This window comes from Poecilia latipinna, unplaced genomic scaffold, assembly GCF_001443285.1.
Source record: "Poecilia latipinna isolate Pla-1442-1.1 unplaced genomic scaffold, P_latipinna-1.0 Scaffold941, whole genome shotgun sequence".
Lineage (NCBI taxonomy): Eukaryota > Metazoa > Chordata > Actinopteri > Cyprinodontiformes > Poeciliidae > Poecilia > Poecilia latipinna.
The window spans coordinates 91,961-108,179 of record NW_015113557.1 but is presented as its reverse complement, the minus strand read 5'-3'; the positions used below and the strand labels follow the sequence as shown (position 1 = coordinate 108,179).

Genomic DNA, 16,219 nt, shown 5'->3' with positions numbered 1-16,219 from the left:
TGTCAAATAAAACAAAATATCTCTGGCAGCTAGTGAGATTCCAGGTAACCAATCAGTTTATAAAATGTTTTTTGATCAATGTAAATACATTTATTTCCATTGTCTTTATATGGAGTATAAATTTTTCAAACAGATTCTCCTCTTTAAACTTTGAGACTTGTTATAAATGCAGGTAAAACTACAATGGTTGCATGTTTTCAGATTGGTATAGTATGTGTTTATTGCTTTAAATTTAAATGGACTGGTATTAAGTATTCTTTAGGCTGCCACAGCAGTATGCCACGTTGATTGTCACTACTACGATGATGATGTTTACAGTCAGAGGTCACTTCTAGGTTATGGGTTGGACCCTCTCACACATTCAGATCTGACATCATTTTTCATGTCCTAAATATAAGATGCTGCTGAATGTCGACATTTTGGCATAAAGTTGCTGCAGATTTCTCTGCTGCACATCCACAATGCGAAAAGCCCATACCGCATCCCGAAGGTGCAGCTGTTGGGCTGAGATCTGGTGAATGGCCACCAGTAGTTTAGTTTAGCCTGAGTCGTGTGACCACAGATGATTCTGCATACCTTGCTTGTAACATGTGGTTAATTGAGCCACTCATGAACTTACATTATTAGAGATGGACATTCAGAATCGTTTAAATCTCCTTTCCTTCCTATTCCGATGCTCAGTTTGCGCTTCTGCAAGTTAACCAAACGTAATGATGAAGCTTTTCATTCACCTGGAGCTTGTAAGCCATATTCAGACCATGTTGAAAATCGAAGAAGCATTTTGGATGGAAGATGAAATATCGCAAAGTAACAAGAGAAGTTAAGTTTCCTACTACTAAAAAATTAGAAGTGTCTTAAATATTTTTACTGCCTGAATTCAAGTTGCAGTACAACTACGCTGAATAAAACGGTTGGAGTTGGATTTTTATTCATAAACGTAAGGTAAACATTTTGAATAAACACCTGCTAAGTACTTTTTTTCCTGCTAGTGATAGCTTATATTGGTTGGTTAATTAGTCAGCTGGTCTACCAGCTAACTTGCAGTCAGCCGCTTTACATCCAAAGCACTTATAGCATTCTTGTAGCAGGATTTGTCTTCCTGGTTGGCGATAAAAAAAGAGCAGTGGGTGTCTTTCAGCCAGCTGACCCATCAGCAACATGCAGTAGAGGCCGAGTTATGTTGTTACTCTACGCTTCCAACAGCTGGAGAAAACCAAATTCACTCTTTTACTTTCCTCCACTTTAAAGGAATTGAAAATGTAGGAGTGCTATAATCGAAAAGTTTTATGTATAATTTATCTACGCTTTAATGCCAAACGCTGGTCCATTTCCAGATCACAATAAGAAAAGTTTGGTAGTTTTAAGAGTAGTTAAAAGAGGAGCATATTTTGCAGAAAGAGAACATTACCTTCATGAACATTATTTAAATTTAAATTTGGTCTTGTAAGAAACATTTGTGTAATTCTATGAAATCCTGACTGTCTATGCCTTTGTTAAGATGTATGAAATTTCCACCTTAAATCATTATACTAGGAAGATGAAGAGAAAGAAAAAAGGTGGATCTTGTCCAACTTCACAAACATGCTTGCAAGGCACAGCTGTCTGGACTGTTTAACGTCTAAAGACAGCCAGTCTGAAAGTGCCTATATGTTGGGTGGCGTCCTGAGGTTCCTTATATGGAGGGAGAATATAGCTGTGATTTCAATGTCACACTCTACACAAATACAACCTCATCACTTCACTTCCTGCTGATTCTGTGTGAGATCAGAGTCTCTGCAGCTCCTGGACTGTCACTCAGAAACAGAAACCCGATGTGGGCAGGGCCGCGACAACACTGCAAATCTGGCAACTCGAATGTTTTTATTTGCAGGAAAAAGAGCGTCTCTCCATGCGTGTGTGTGTGTGTGTGTGTCTGTTTGGGTTTGTGTGCCATATGCAGTGTGCCAGGGAGGGCTCTCTGGAACATATTGGTGTGCGTGCATTGTGGTTAATAATAGTAGCAAAAGCATAAAACGATGGCAGCTCTGATGTGTGTGACAGTTTTACAGCCGCACACGCCAAGACTTAGTCTCACACGCACACACACACACGCACCGAAAAACAGACCTCCTCTGCCACAGTACCATCCGTCTTTGTTGAGTTCTCAATTTTATCACGGATCCAGATAAGGAAAAACAGTCACTTCCTAACCACCCACCCACCCCGCCTCGCCTCCAGCCCCTCCCTAATGCTCCATATCTGGGCACAGGCTCTCATAGAAGCATATAGCCCACTGAAAATCAGCCACCCACACAAACACATAAATGTACAGGCCTCACCAGCCTTGGATGGAATGAGCAACGTCCTTGAAGCAAGCATAACATTTAAATGCACAGATTCACACGACACACACACATCCTGTCATAGCTCATTGCTGCTTTTGGTTGGCTGTCTGGAGCGATGTTTGTGTTGTGTCGGGGTGACAGATTTAAGTTTTGATGAGGCGGGCAGGGGGTGAGGGGGGGATCGGTGACTGCTCCCCATGGTGAGGTCTTAGAGACAGTAGACAGCAGCAGCAGCAGCAGAAACCCAACCTGTCGTCCGGATCAATCTCTGGGGGAGGCAGGGAGATGGAAGAGGAGAAACTGCATCACTCACTGCTCGGATGTGTCCAATAAAAAAAAATAAAAAAAATAAATAAAAAAAAGACCAAAACCTCAGCTCAGTGGCCGAGCTTGGCAAGTAAACGAAAGAGGAAGAGAGAGACGGCTGGGGAGGCCAGAGCGTAGCAGAGAGCCACCCAGTACCCAGGATTAGTCTTTGAGCTTGGCAGAGCAGGACCAGAACTGAGGGAGAGGTAGCAGGCAGACAGACGGCCAGAACGGACCTGGCAGCCATTCTGGGCCAGGTTAGCGGCCAGAGAGAAGACGAGTCGGAGCGACAGGCAGAGTGGGGACCCCGCGCTCGCTTTCTGTGTGGCTGGGCTGGAGTGGCTCACCCATATGGTGCACCGCACTGTTCATGCTCCCTGTCTAAATCCATATGCCGCTGGTGGAAAAGACCAGCGCCCCCTCCCCGTCTCCCCTACCTCGCATCAAGAGCACGCAGACCCACAGGGGAGGTGTTGGGAGGTAAAGCCCTGCAGGCTTGTACCCCCCCTCCGTACCTCTTAACCCCACAGAGCTGCTTAGCCTATTGTCACTACAATCTGCCACCATAGCCTGGGTGCTGTGTGTATCCCCCCCCAACCACCCTTGCCCTCTTTTTCTTTTCCATTCTCTCTCTTCTCAAGCCCTTTCATCTCCCTTTGGCACCTGATAATCGATGAACTTATTAACTGCTAATTATTCAAGCTGTGCATCGAGGATCCCTCCCTTATTCTTGGAAAAAAGGGAACGTTTCCACTCTTTTCTGCCAAATAAATTGGGTTATATTGCCCATTCATTTGGATTAAGTGCATTTAGGCTGCACTGTTTGGGATGTTAAGACTTTGTCAGATTGCTATCAGTACTGTTTAGCATTAATCCCCATTTTGTTCTGCCAGTTGATAGCCTAACCCTAACCCCTACTTGGTGGAGGCCCAAGAAATTTCCATACTGAAATATACAGTCTTGTTCATTTTCTCTGTGATATGTCTAAAAGGATTTGTTTCTTTCTGTGTTCTGTTTTTTAGGAAGTTCTTCAGACAATACCAAAGTTCTGCTTTCCCTTTGACGTGGAAAGGTATGATTCCTCTCCTCTCCGTCTCCGTTTCCTGGTTTCACCTCATTTGACTTGTTCACACACCTCGAAAAACTGATCACTTCTCACACCTAAAGACAGAAAATGAGATGTACAGTTTATACTTCTCAGATGTGACAGTGATGAGCTCTAAATTGCAATCACTTAGTGATATTGTCACCTGCCAATTTCCTGACTGTCGGAGCTTAATGATGAGTGTTTATTGTGGTCGTGTCCACATGGGTGGGATTGCTTGTTCAAAACAAACAAACACAAAGCTGAAACTCTTCTTTCATGCCTTGGACAGACTGCATGAAATTAAGAAAACACGATGTTCAATAACATTGGTAAATGTTGTGACAGCGGCATGACTAGAGATAGTAAAACCCATAATTAATTGTTACGGTCTTTCTGCTTTGGTTTCATGTCAAATGTGGATCCAATATAACGAGTATTAAGTAGTTCCCTCTCAGTTCAGGTTTTTATGGGGAAAAAAGTTGCTTCTGACTGAGTTCTGCTGTTTGGCAATAAAAGCATTCAGTGGTACTTTAATGACTTGACCACCTTACCAACTCGTTACCTTCAAAAACCTTTTACCATACCATGCCAGTTTTATTTATAAAATCACATTCTTGTGTTATTGTAGTCCTGGTTGTGTTAAAATGTTTGGCATGGTGTGGAGTTCTGAATGTTTTATGCTAACCTTGGGAACCACTGATTTATAGTAATTTTCTAAACTTGTTTCATAGTTTATTATAAATAAATAAGTAAAATATTTCTTAGTTATTTTGGATGCATCAAGAGTCCTCATATGTAGGATTTCATTGGAGTCAAAATGAGAATAGAACCAAAATAACCATAAGATGAGTGTTTGTGGAAAAACGTTTAGAATTTAATAAACAATGGCATCCTAGGTGAGCCTTTTTGATTTTATCTTTGTTTTTAGATGGTAAAAACACTGAACTTCTAAGTTAAATAAACCAAGAGCAAATTTTGTGGTTTGTTCACAAGGAATGAATTGATGAAAGGGGAGAATTAGCCAAGAGAATATTTGCAAAAAGATCTGAAAATCTCACATAATTTAACTCAAATATATAATGTCACATTCTGTGTTCATACCACAGTCCAAAAACATGGTGGATGGGTAAATTGGTCTTTCTATATAGCCCTGTACTGTGAGTGAGTGGTTATTTGATCTGGATCTCTGTGTGACTGGCGACCTGTCCAAGGTGAACCCCGCCTGTTACCCAATGGCTGCTTTAGTCAGGAACTATTGACTCCTATAAAACAGATTAAGACCTCTGATCATACTGAAATAACTCCAGGCCACATCCTGCTGGAAGCTACTATTAATTGGAGTCATGTGAACACGGTTTCCTAAAAGTAGTCTGTGAGTGGAATCTAGAAAATTACTTTGAAATGTAATTTGTTAAAGCAGGTACAAAAATGACCCATGGATGGCAGTAAGTCTTGCGTGCCATCCACAAGTACAAAATCAAAACTGCAAAGATATAAAATGTCTTAAGGGTTGAAATGATGATAACAATGATCTGATAAAAACAATTAAATATTCACCAGAATATGTGTAAGTGATTACATGTTAATGTGTAAGTGATGAGACCAACAAGTGTCATTGGTGAAAATGAGGCCACCTGTGACAGCCAGTGTCATTGATGAGTTGAGGAATAAATCATGTGTTTCTGTACATGTAACATGATCTGCTCAGGCCTGAACTATCTGAAAAGTCCCAGTTTTTATATTGGAACATGTGAAATGATCCATTCTTAAGACAGAACAGGGATGTAGGGAGGAGGCTGAGCTTTTACTGAAGCTGAGCTGCTGCCATCTAGTGGTGGAAATGTGAATCGAGCTTAATACATATTTATCTCAAAACCTCAGAGAAGCTTTGATTTTATAACTTTTACACATGAAATATGTGGAATTAATGTGTTTGCAGTTCATTCTCAAGGTTAAATCAACCAGAATTGAGCCATCCTTGATTGAAATGTGGTAACCCTCTGCATTAATTTAGCATAATTTTGTCTGTTATTAATTGTTGCTAATTCTTCCCACATTTATTAATAAACTGCTGGCTGTTTAGCCTTCACTGCTTGCGCCCCTCTGTGTCGTCGGCAGGGTTTCCCAGAATCAGGTGGGGCAGAACTTCACCTTTGTTCTCACAGACATCGACAGCAAGCAGAGGTTTGGTTTCTGTCGACTCACCCAAGGCTGCCGGGTCTGCATATGTCTCCTCAGGTAACACACACAGCCACTCTCTAATTGTCATTTTAAACTTCATTATTGAAGTTTTTTGTTTTAAGGATTATGTCTGATTTCAAGACATTAAATTAAAAGTCAGAAAAATACCTTTTTGCAAGTAAAGTTGCAAATCCTAAGTAGCCATAAATGTGAATAAATAAATTTTTTACAAGCTGCTTTTATTTTTTACTTATTTCTTAAGTAGCTATCATAAAGATATGAGTATCCCTGTTTGTTTTGTATGGTGGAGGATAAAACCTTTTTTAATTTACAACATCTTAGAAATGATCACAGATTTTTGAAACAACCTTTTCATTCATTCTCACACCGTGCTGCACTTTGCCAGAAAAACAAATTTATGTTCTTATCTGCCCACACAAATATGTTTCTAAAGTGCCTATAATTATCCAAAACTTTAGCCGTTTTTATATTTTTTTTATAGCTTTATTCCTTCTATCACAGCGCAGACAAACGAGGACCCCGGACGTTGAAAAATTTTATTTCTCTTTGCATAAATATACTCCTAAAAAAAGCTATTATCTGTTAATTTCCGAGTAATTTAATGTCGATGCAATGTTGTTTTGTTTTTTTTTCTTTACAGATGCAATTATTTACCCATTACAAAGAATGAGCACTGCAGTGAAAATCTCAGTGGACAGGCTTGCTGCACTTTAATAATAACTAAGAAAAAAAAGTAAAAAGATCAATTTTTAATGAATGTAATAAGCAGTTTAAGAAACAACAAATTGGAAAAGCAGCACAAAGCCTTCCTCTGTTCTCTGTTTGTGGAGCAGCACTCCTGTAAGGCTCACTCTCGCCTCTGTGTGTGTTTGTGTGGCTGGTGATGGACAGTCGTGGGTTTGTCGCTGGCCTGATGAGCTGCTGTGAAGAACAGTGCCCTCGTACCCCCCCTCGCACCCACCTTCCCCACACATACACACTCGTATATACCACCCACCCTTCCCGGCCAGCTTCCGTGGCCTTTGTTTTTCCTTTCTCTCCCTCTCCATCTCGTGCTCTCTGTCTCTCCCTCTCTTTCCTCCTCGTTATTCGGCTGCTGCCACAGTGCGACAGCAAAGACGCTCGGCCCATAATTATGCATGAAGCTTCGCTGCCAATTAGCAGAGGCTCCCCCGTCCCTCTCGCTGAGTTAGACATGCTAATTCATTTGACATATGATGTATAAAATTCATTATGCATTCTGAGTAGTTTGCATGACTTGGTTCATTTATTATAAAATAACATATAGGAAGTTATTTTTTTCTGCTTTTTTTTGTGTATTTGTGCTGCCCAGTTTTCCTCCCCAGATCTTATTTTATTGAATTTTTTAAAAACACTAATAACCACATTATGTTGGGATCATTCGAAAACATAACACTGTTGTAGATTTCCCAGATAAGGAATGTGAACAATTTTCAAAATATATTTTTTCAAGGTCCTGGGTTGAAAGTTCATTTTGTTTAGATAGATGATAAAGAACAAATCACAAAATAAAACAGGGAAGACTATCTGAACTCCCTAGTTTTATTGAGTTTTAATCATTTCCAAAGAATAAAAGCTAAACTTTAATTAAAACAGTTTGCTTCTGTGATCGCTGAAATGTCTGCTCTGTAAAATTGTCACCTCTGCTTACAAGAGGAAGTGCCTTAATGAGTAGGACAGTTTTATGTGGAAAGGCCTTTGTAGTCTCGTTGCTGAAGTTGTGGCCAGAATAAAGCCACAGATCACACCAGATAAAGAAACGCGCTGAAATCTCATTATTATTTTAATGTTCTATCCTCATATCTCCTCTCACTCTTTCCCACTAGGTGTTAAATCATTTTTGTTCCCTCTTTTAGATAGATAAAAAAAAAGTAATTTTGTGTAACAGCAGATGTTTTAGGATACATTTTAAGTACTGAGTGGCTCCAGTTATTGGTCACTTTTTCAGGACGACACTTCCTCCCCTCCCCATACTTAACCCCTGACCCCAGAAAGTAAATGTGTAATGCAATCTTCAGCTGAGCCGTCTACAAAGTGTAGGTGACTTATGATTACAGATTCCTCTGCAGTAAAAACGATTTAAGGCTCATCGAAGGAACAGGAATAACTGTCGTGCTTAACACCCAACTTACTTTATGGCAGCCAAAGAGGGCTGGCTTTTGTCTAAACATTTAATTTCCAACATTTAGACTCTTTGTTGTTGAGATTTTTTAAGTCTTTTTTATTTTTATTTTATTTTTTTTTACTTTTTCAGGCTTACACTACGTTTTGCTTTTTCTTTGAGTCCCAGAGTTGCTTCTTTTAGGCCCGTTCAAACGTCCACGGCGTTAGGTGGTCTGAGCCTGGAACGGAGAGACTGCGAGTGGGTCGCAGATTAATTGGTTCGCTCTTTGAGTACATGGCACTTTGAGAAGACGTGTGCTTAAAATGGTAGGAGAGATCGCGGGACCCCCACGCACTGAGCACTCCAGTGATAGATGCCTCCCCCCCCTCCCTCTCTCTATCGGAGGATTTGCGAAGCACAAACAGATCTGAGCAATGAACTGTGACGAGTAGGAGTATCTCTCAGTGAGCTTTCCAAACTTTAACTTTGCGTGTACAGAGAGCAGAGCAGGGCAGGGGAGGGGAGAAGAATACACCAATGCATCCTTAAAATATATTAATTTGTCTCCTTTTGAAGAAGGAAAACTTTCTCCGTCTTTCAAATACGAGTTTATTATTGATAATTTGCGAGGGTTTCGATTTGCCAGTGATTGTGTGTATTCCGTTAAATTTACAGCACTTTGGTTAAGGAGTGTAATGTCTGTGAGCTCTGTGAGGCCTGACGGCGCCGCTGACGGCGAGGCTTTCATTTATATACCGCACATCGGTGAAAACTTGAAGGTTTAATGTCCAGAGAACACAAGTCGTAAATGAGTCGGGTAATTTATCGAACTTACACTGCCCCTATCAGAGTGAAGTGTGTAAATTCAGAACCCTCCACGGTATCACTACGAATTTACTCTCTAAACTGCTGCTGTCGCATAATCTCTGAACAACTGCCTTAATTATCTACTAGAAAACTTTAGATTTTCCTATTTTCTTTGTCACTGTGCAGTGACAAAATAAGCTTGACTTCTGCCTTGGTTGTCACTGTTCCACTTATTTAAACTGTTATGTTAGTACTCTTAGCTATAGATGCAGGCAGGTTTAAGCTAGTAGCTACTTTCTTTGAGCTGTTTTATGACTTGAATACTAAGTTTTCCTGGGTTTCCCATCTTGAAAGTTTCTTAAAAAATTGCTCTTCATCTTTAAATACTTTCATCAACCTAAAATGCTTCTGTTATCAGACCAGATCTCTTGTGAAGAGTGCAGCTCCTCTCTTTTTAATAATTATTGTCTTGATAACATATAAGCTCTGTTTTATTGTAGAAGTGAATGGAAAAGGTGCAGTTCTCTATCAATTAGCATTTTGCATTTTTATGTACTTTGCCATTTATTCTCCATTGTTGAGACTCTGCATTGCTTGTCACAGTTGGTCGTTTTAAACTTTTAAAATATTAATTACTCAGATTGTAAATCTTTGTATTTGGGAAAATAGTAATTTTATTGTAACCATTGTCTGAATTTGAATAAGGCTCAACAAATATCTGGCTTGCTTTATTTAGTTAAAGGAATAGATTACTAATTAAAAGTTCATAAAACTGAACCTCAAAAATTATATAGATAAATAAAAAAAATTCTCCGCTTGTTAGACCAGACTTTTTGTAGTTTTGCAAATGTAGCACCTACTGCATGTATAGTCATCATTACTATTATTATTATTATTATTATTATTATTAAATGCATCTTTTGTCATGGTAACATAATCTCAAACTGACAAAAAGAATGGTATCATTCTCATACAGAGAGCTTGAAATTTTCCTTTCTTATCATTTTCTGCCTGAAGCAAAATAAAGTTGGACTTATTAATTATCTTATTTGTCTCTCTTAAAGTTAGATTTTTATATAGAGTTGACTGTCTGACTTATTGTTGCCCATCCTGTCTGTCTTGAATGGAATGTTCTCTTGGCTTTCCAATTTTGTCTGTGGAAATTTTTTTACCCCAGGGTTAAGATGATGTCATAGACATCAAAATTACATTTTACTGATTAAGTTACAAACTGTAAGAATGAAAAGCTGCTTCAATGACTTTTAGTGTAAATTAATTGTGCTGCAGATACTTATTTACTTAAAAAAATGACAGTTTAGCCTTGGATTATCACTGAAAAATTTACATTTATCTAAATTGTCAGATTATGTTACTGTAATGAAAAAATGCATTTTGCACATCAAAAACTGACCCGTGGGTGTTGCTTGACATGGCAGAAATAGGTCTTCAGGTTCATATACGGTCAGCATGTAAATTAACATAAGTGTGTTTGATTGAGTCTCTCCTGCAAGTGTGACCTGATTGTGGTAAATCTTCATGCAGATGTCAAAATATCGGCATGTTAAGAGTCTGATTGTTTCAGACTAATGGTCACTCAGCCTCTCTGATTGGCGCGCTTGGCTGCACTTCTCCTGAAGAACCGGGCTGTCATTGGCCCCTCACGGATTTAGTGATATGAAAATTTGCATTAGGTCCACTTTATTGTTTTCTTGTTGTCTGTTAATTCCAGTCTGCAGAGCAGCCAGTGACCCATGCTCTGGCAACTCCTCGCTCTCCAGCCAACAGCTTTAGCTTGACTGTAAACTCTGTCACTTTAAAACCCGAGGTCTAAACATCTCCCGCTGCAGAAAATACTTCAAACTTGGGTCATTTTATGAGATATGGAACTAAATCATTGCTCAGAGAGTTTTATATTGAGATTAAAATAATATTTACGTTCATTTTCAACCCATGCATCCATCAAAGTTAATAAAGCATCACAAGGAGTGTCTGTTTATTTAATTGCAGTCCTAAAAGTCATCAGCCAGAATTATTGCTCATTCAGGGTCTAAATCTGCATGTTAAAACCCCAAACTGCATCAAAATTCAATACCATGATAGGATCTCATGTTTTTATTATTTAATTGCATAACATTAAATGAACTGAGCCCTCACAGCCTTTTATGCTAGAGTAAAATGTTGGCCTCCTTCCACCCAGAAAGCGAGCCTACTTGGCCAAGAATATGTCAACTTTGTAAAGAAAGCCATGCTGCAGATGCTTTAGCTTATGTTGGGTGTTCTTACTGATTAGCTTCAACACAAACACTGCTGTATGAATTATTTGGAGCTTGTTAATGAATTAATTTACTTTACATTAATTATATAAAGTAACATTTTTTTTAATATGTGCGGGGCATGAAAAGCAGGTGTTGGGGGGGAGGAGCGGGGGGGGGGGGGGGGGGGGTGAAAGGGGGGAGGGGGTGGTGTATTTTTGTTAAGCTTGTGCATCTGGGATCAGCATGCTTGTAAACCATAGTATCCCTCTGCACCATATAAAAGCAATGCAGTGTTTTTTTTGTTGTTTTTTTTTTTAAGGATCTACAATCTTGTTTTCTTTTCATCTTTTTTTTTTTCTTTACTGCCCTAAAGAGGAGACACGGCAAAAATTTATCACATGCAAAGGGCAGAAATAATGTAATAAGAAAGACGTGGTAGCATACGTTTGGAGTAAGAATTGGGATCTTTCCTCAATCTGTGCATTTTATCTTGAAACAACAGGTCAAATGATGAAGACATTTTGAGAAACACACATTCAAGTTTTCTGCAGACCGACTCCCTTTGCGCTTGTATTTTAAATAAATAACACACCAGTCCGCTTTGATTCGTTGCATCTTGTTTGTTTATTGTAGAAGATGATGAAATGAATGCCGACTTCTCCATATTTATTGCATTAATGTGTTTCTCTCCGCAGCTATCTACCATGGTTTGAAATCTACTACAAGTTGCTGAACACACTGGCTGACTACTTAACAAAACAGCAGGTAATCACTCATTCTGTTTCCAATAACCATAAGGTGCCTGGAGTTTTTATGCATTTACAAATAAGACAACATTTTATTTGGATTTGACTGATAAACAATCACACCATGTATTTTCTTAAAGTCTGTGTTGTGGTGAGACGTTTCCCTCCACTGTGTGTTCGTCTGCATGCTGCATGTTTTGTATTTTTTTATATATTTTTTTTTTGTCTCGGGCTTGAATTGGTTCCTCTTGTTAGCAGCAACAGTGTTGACATTTCACAGACCAAACGCTGATCTGACACTGGAAGTTATTCCTGATGATTTACTGGAAAACAAATCGTTAAAAACAATACACACACGCACACTCGCAAGTTGGCAAACAAACACACACATGCCTGCACTTCACAAAAGTCGTCTCCCCAGACTATTCGCTGCATTGTACGAGCAAAAGGGAGGGGAAATGTAAAATATGCAACAAACTGGGGAGATGTGCAGAGTCTACTGCATAGGGTGTAGGTGATGTTCCAATGTTTAGACTGAAGAGAGGGTGAAAAGGAGAGGAAGGGAGGGAGACGGAGGAGGAGAGGCAGAGAGCTTTGGGACCACTTTTCAATTGTCATGTAGTCGTTGCTTCTCCCCGGATCCTCGGGGAGCTGTTATCAGGACAGTGTGTCGTGCTAAAAAAAAAAAAAAGACAGTCACATCACATAAACAATCAACGTACATCCACATAATTCTTCAGCTATAAGAGATTCGGTGGAATAATCTAATGTGGTTGAGGAAAAGTAAATGCGGCTGGAGCGTTTTTTTTTTTTTTTAGAGGAAAGAGGAGAGACGGCAAAGAACGCCGGGAAAGAAGGGAGGAAAAAAAAATCCTGGGTGACTGAAATGTTAGTGTGCATGATTTGGTTTCTATTTACCCCGCTGTCCGTTCCAGGCGAGAGGGAGATGTTGACAGACGAGGGAAGACAGAAGAGCGATGAGGGTTTAGAGTGAGGGGTAAATGAACTGTTTCCCCAGGCCGTGTTGCTGACCATGCGTGTGAGCATTGAGCCTCTCATGACAGGAGGCTGTTCGATTGCACACACCCCAGCTAGCACCCCTCCCCTCCCGCCCTCCCCCCCTCCTCTGCTCACTGTACGTTGCCACCCTTCGCCTCTCTGAATCTGTGGCTTGCACACAACTCGCAGTATCTTCTTATAGCCCAGACCGAAAACAAAGTTCTTAGTGAAGAAAAAAGCTCGACGAAACTCCACAGCAGTTCACTAACTGCTTTCCCAGAAGTTTGAATCCGAGTTTCACTTTTTAGTGTTGCCTTCTGAAAGATTTTCCTCTTCCAGAAGACATGGGATTGTAAATAGGAGTCATAAATGTTGGATGAGTAAATTCAAAGCCGGTTCTGTGGTCAAACCCGGCTCTCTGACAGCTTCCTTAAGCCCCGTTTTTGGAGCGGGGACCCCCTGGTTAATTAGTCGCAGGCTGCTCTCGGCTGTAAATCAGCGCCGCTGGATAATAAGCGTCTGCAGCCATACACTCCGCCGTCTTTTAACCCCAACACTTCTCGTTAAACATATGTCAGTCGGATGTTGTCGAGCCCTTCAGGCCTCGCTGCAGGTTTGCCCTCTGGTCTGCCGCGTTGCCTGTCCCAGCACCGTTGTCAAGATTGACACATAACTTGTGTTATCAACAAAACAAGTAAATATAATTCATGTGTCCCATGTTTTTTCTCTCCCTTAGGAAAATGACTTGAATGACTTGCTGAATTCCCTCTATGAGCTGCCTGTGCCAAAGCCTTTCACACCAGTCAACTTGAGTGTGGTAGGTATACATCTGTTATTCTGCTAGATCAGATGCAAGACAGCTGAGGCAGAGACAGACAGAGGGAAAGGTACCGCAGCAGCATGTTGCATCAGGGGCGGTGACGACAATTGGGCGAAGTAGTTAAAAGTGAACCAAGAGACACTGAGGACGTAATGTAAAGCAGAAAACATGGCGAGCAAAAGGGAAAGATAATGAGAAATAAAACGAGATTGACAGAAAAAGAGACCAAGACGGCATGAGAATGTGCAGAAATGAGGAGATCGGCAAAGTGCAGAGGTTGAGATGTGAGAGAATAAATGAGAGAGAGGCAGAGGAGATGCAGAGCGCGGAGCAGGAGGAGGTTAAGGCAGGCCGGGCGGGAACGGACACGCGCACGGGGCCCGGGACTGACACCGTGTTTGGAAACAAGAAGTGGCGCTTACAGGGTTTTTTTGTGTGATAAGCTCAAGCTGGACACGTTTAAACATGAAGGGCCCTTTCACAGCTCATCATGTCTCCTGCTTATCAAGAAACTGCAACGGCCTAACGAGCCCAGGTCCCTCAAAGTCAGCTTCTGTTTGAGTTAACTCTGACACGAGCTCTCATGGAATGCCTCCAACATTAAACACTGTCACTTCTGTAAGCCCGGCCGATTTAAGCACAACGTAAAGGTTTTTAGCCAGTCTGCTAAGCTCACAATCTCCAGACTCCACACCATGAAGGGATCAAAAGAGTTTCGGTATTAGCCTTTGTCCTTAAGGACCACCACTCCACCCCTACACCCCCTTTTTTTAACCAATTAAGCAAGCAACTGTAAGTCGACTCTACAGCAAAGGTCTCTGAAGGATGTACATCTAATTACCCAGATGAATTTGCAAAAAAAGAAAAGACAAAAAGAAAACAGGACAAATATCAGGTCAATAAAGTCAAGATTTAGTTTGTAGTTTGCGTGTTTTTGTCTGAATAAACTAGTCAGCCAGATATTTTATTCAGCCGATTTTATCTTTTCAGCTTAACTACTAATAACATTGTTTTTTCTTCCCTTTATAGTCATTAAGTGCATCAGAGTTGAGGAGATTTTTAGTCTGTAAGCAGATGAACAGACTTTGACACACTAAAAATCTAATAAAGGTTTGAAACAAGTGCTCTTTGATGATCTTATAATGCCTTTATTTAAATCTACTGAATCTGTCAAAGAATCTACAACACATTTTTCTCTTCTTCTTGCCTAAAATAATCCTTCCAAATCTGAAATGGCAGGTCAGATTTTAAAGAAAGTTGCACCTGCCTGGAAAAAACCGATCGGTGCGTCCCCAGATCAAATGTCTCTCCAATCTCAAAGTTTATTAGCTTTTGACTTGTTTTTGTGTTGCACATTGGTTACAATAGCCTTACCACAGTTATGCATAGAGATGCACCAATCGGTTGCCCAGAGATTGGAATCAAACAGTTACCCTTGTTTAGGTGTGATTGATCAAAAACTGAACAGTTTGGGCTTTTTTCCCCCATTACTGAATGCATCAAAACTCCAAACTTCCTTAGTTTTCATCCTATGTAAACACCACGCTCTTTGATGCCTCTTATGAGTTTAATAAAAATCAGATCAAGGTTATGAGAAAATGCTTTGATGCTTAAATAGTCATGATCTTGTAATTCCTTCATTTTCTGTTGTGTTCAAAAGAACCTGGATCATATTTGTTCTCTGATGTGTTTTAGTCCTGAGCATAGAACGTGGAGCTGGAAGGACTTTGAATCTGCAGGTCACACACCCAATGAAAATCAGTATAGGTTCCAAAAAACATCTCTTGAATAAACTTTCTTTATCTCAATCTGAAGGCGACGCTGGAGAACAGAGATGATAGCTTCATCTCATTCCTAGAGAAGCCGCTAGTTTAATATTTAATTGATAAAGCAGAATTATTCCCTTACAGGAGCCTTTTTTATTTTATCATGGCAGCCAAGAGCAGAAGCCTTGTCCCCTTTCATGTGTGAACCCTGTTTTGCTCTCTCTCTGTCTTATTGTGCAAGAATGAGCGGTTGTGTATTGCCACTGGGCAAGTACTGAGAGATCAGCCAAGCAAGGAGCCGGTGAGTGGAAGAGGAGTGAGTGAGCGGCAGAGACGGGTGGAGGGAAGGATGCTGCTGTGAAATATGAAACTGCTTCTACACTAATCGCATGGGAGCCACTGATTTCCAATTTGGCCAAATAAGCTGCGCTACCGTTTTTACATATAACAAAAACAAACTATCCTGGGTCTGGGTGTGTGTTTCTTCTCCTCTGGAAAACAATCAAACTTTGTAAATGATTAATGTCTTTCCACTCTGCTATATTCTCTCTCTGAAAATCAAAAGTTTTTTTTTTCTTCTTCTCTTTATGTTTAAAGCAAAAGGCAATTGTGCTCAAGAAATCTCCTTGATGCCTTTCCAGTTAACCCACTTTCAATGTGTTTTCGTATAAACAAGTCTTCGAAAGAACAAGGAAAGAGGCTGATAAGCAAGCAGACAGCCAATGAAAGCCACGGCTGCACTGAGGAACGTGGCTTCTGATTATCACAGCGCCACAAATTTG

At 40.3% G+C, this 16,219-nt stretch overlaps 1 protein-coding gene across 3 annotated transcripts in view; it reads left to right on the top strand.

Annotated features, from left to right (window-relative positions):
* dennd1b (DENN/MADD domain containing 1B) overlaps positions 1 to 16,219 on the top strand; it is a 142,391-nt gene that overhangs the window by 50,042 nt on the left and 76,130 nt on the right. For 2 of the 3 annotated variants that reach the window (XM_015049344.1, XM_015049345.1), the window contains exons 4-7: positions 3,653 to 3,702; positions 5,836 to 5,955; positions 11,802 to 11,871; positions 13,588 to 13,668. In XM_015049344.1, coding sequence (XP_014904830.1) covers positions 3,653 to 3,702; positions 5,836 to 5,955; positions 11,802 to 11,871; positions 13,588 to 13,668 — 321 coding nt within the window. Of the gene's footprint in view, positions 1 to 3,652; positions 3,703 to 5,835; positions 5,956 to 11,801; positions 11,872 to 13,587; positions 13,669 to 15,678; positions 15,739 to 16,219 lie in introns of all 3 variants that reach the window. The other variant, XM_015049343.1, reaches the window with a different exon arrangement.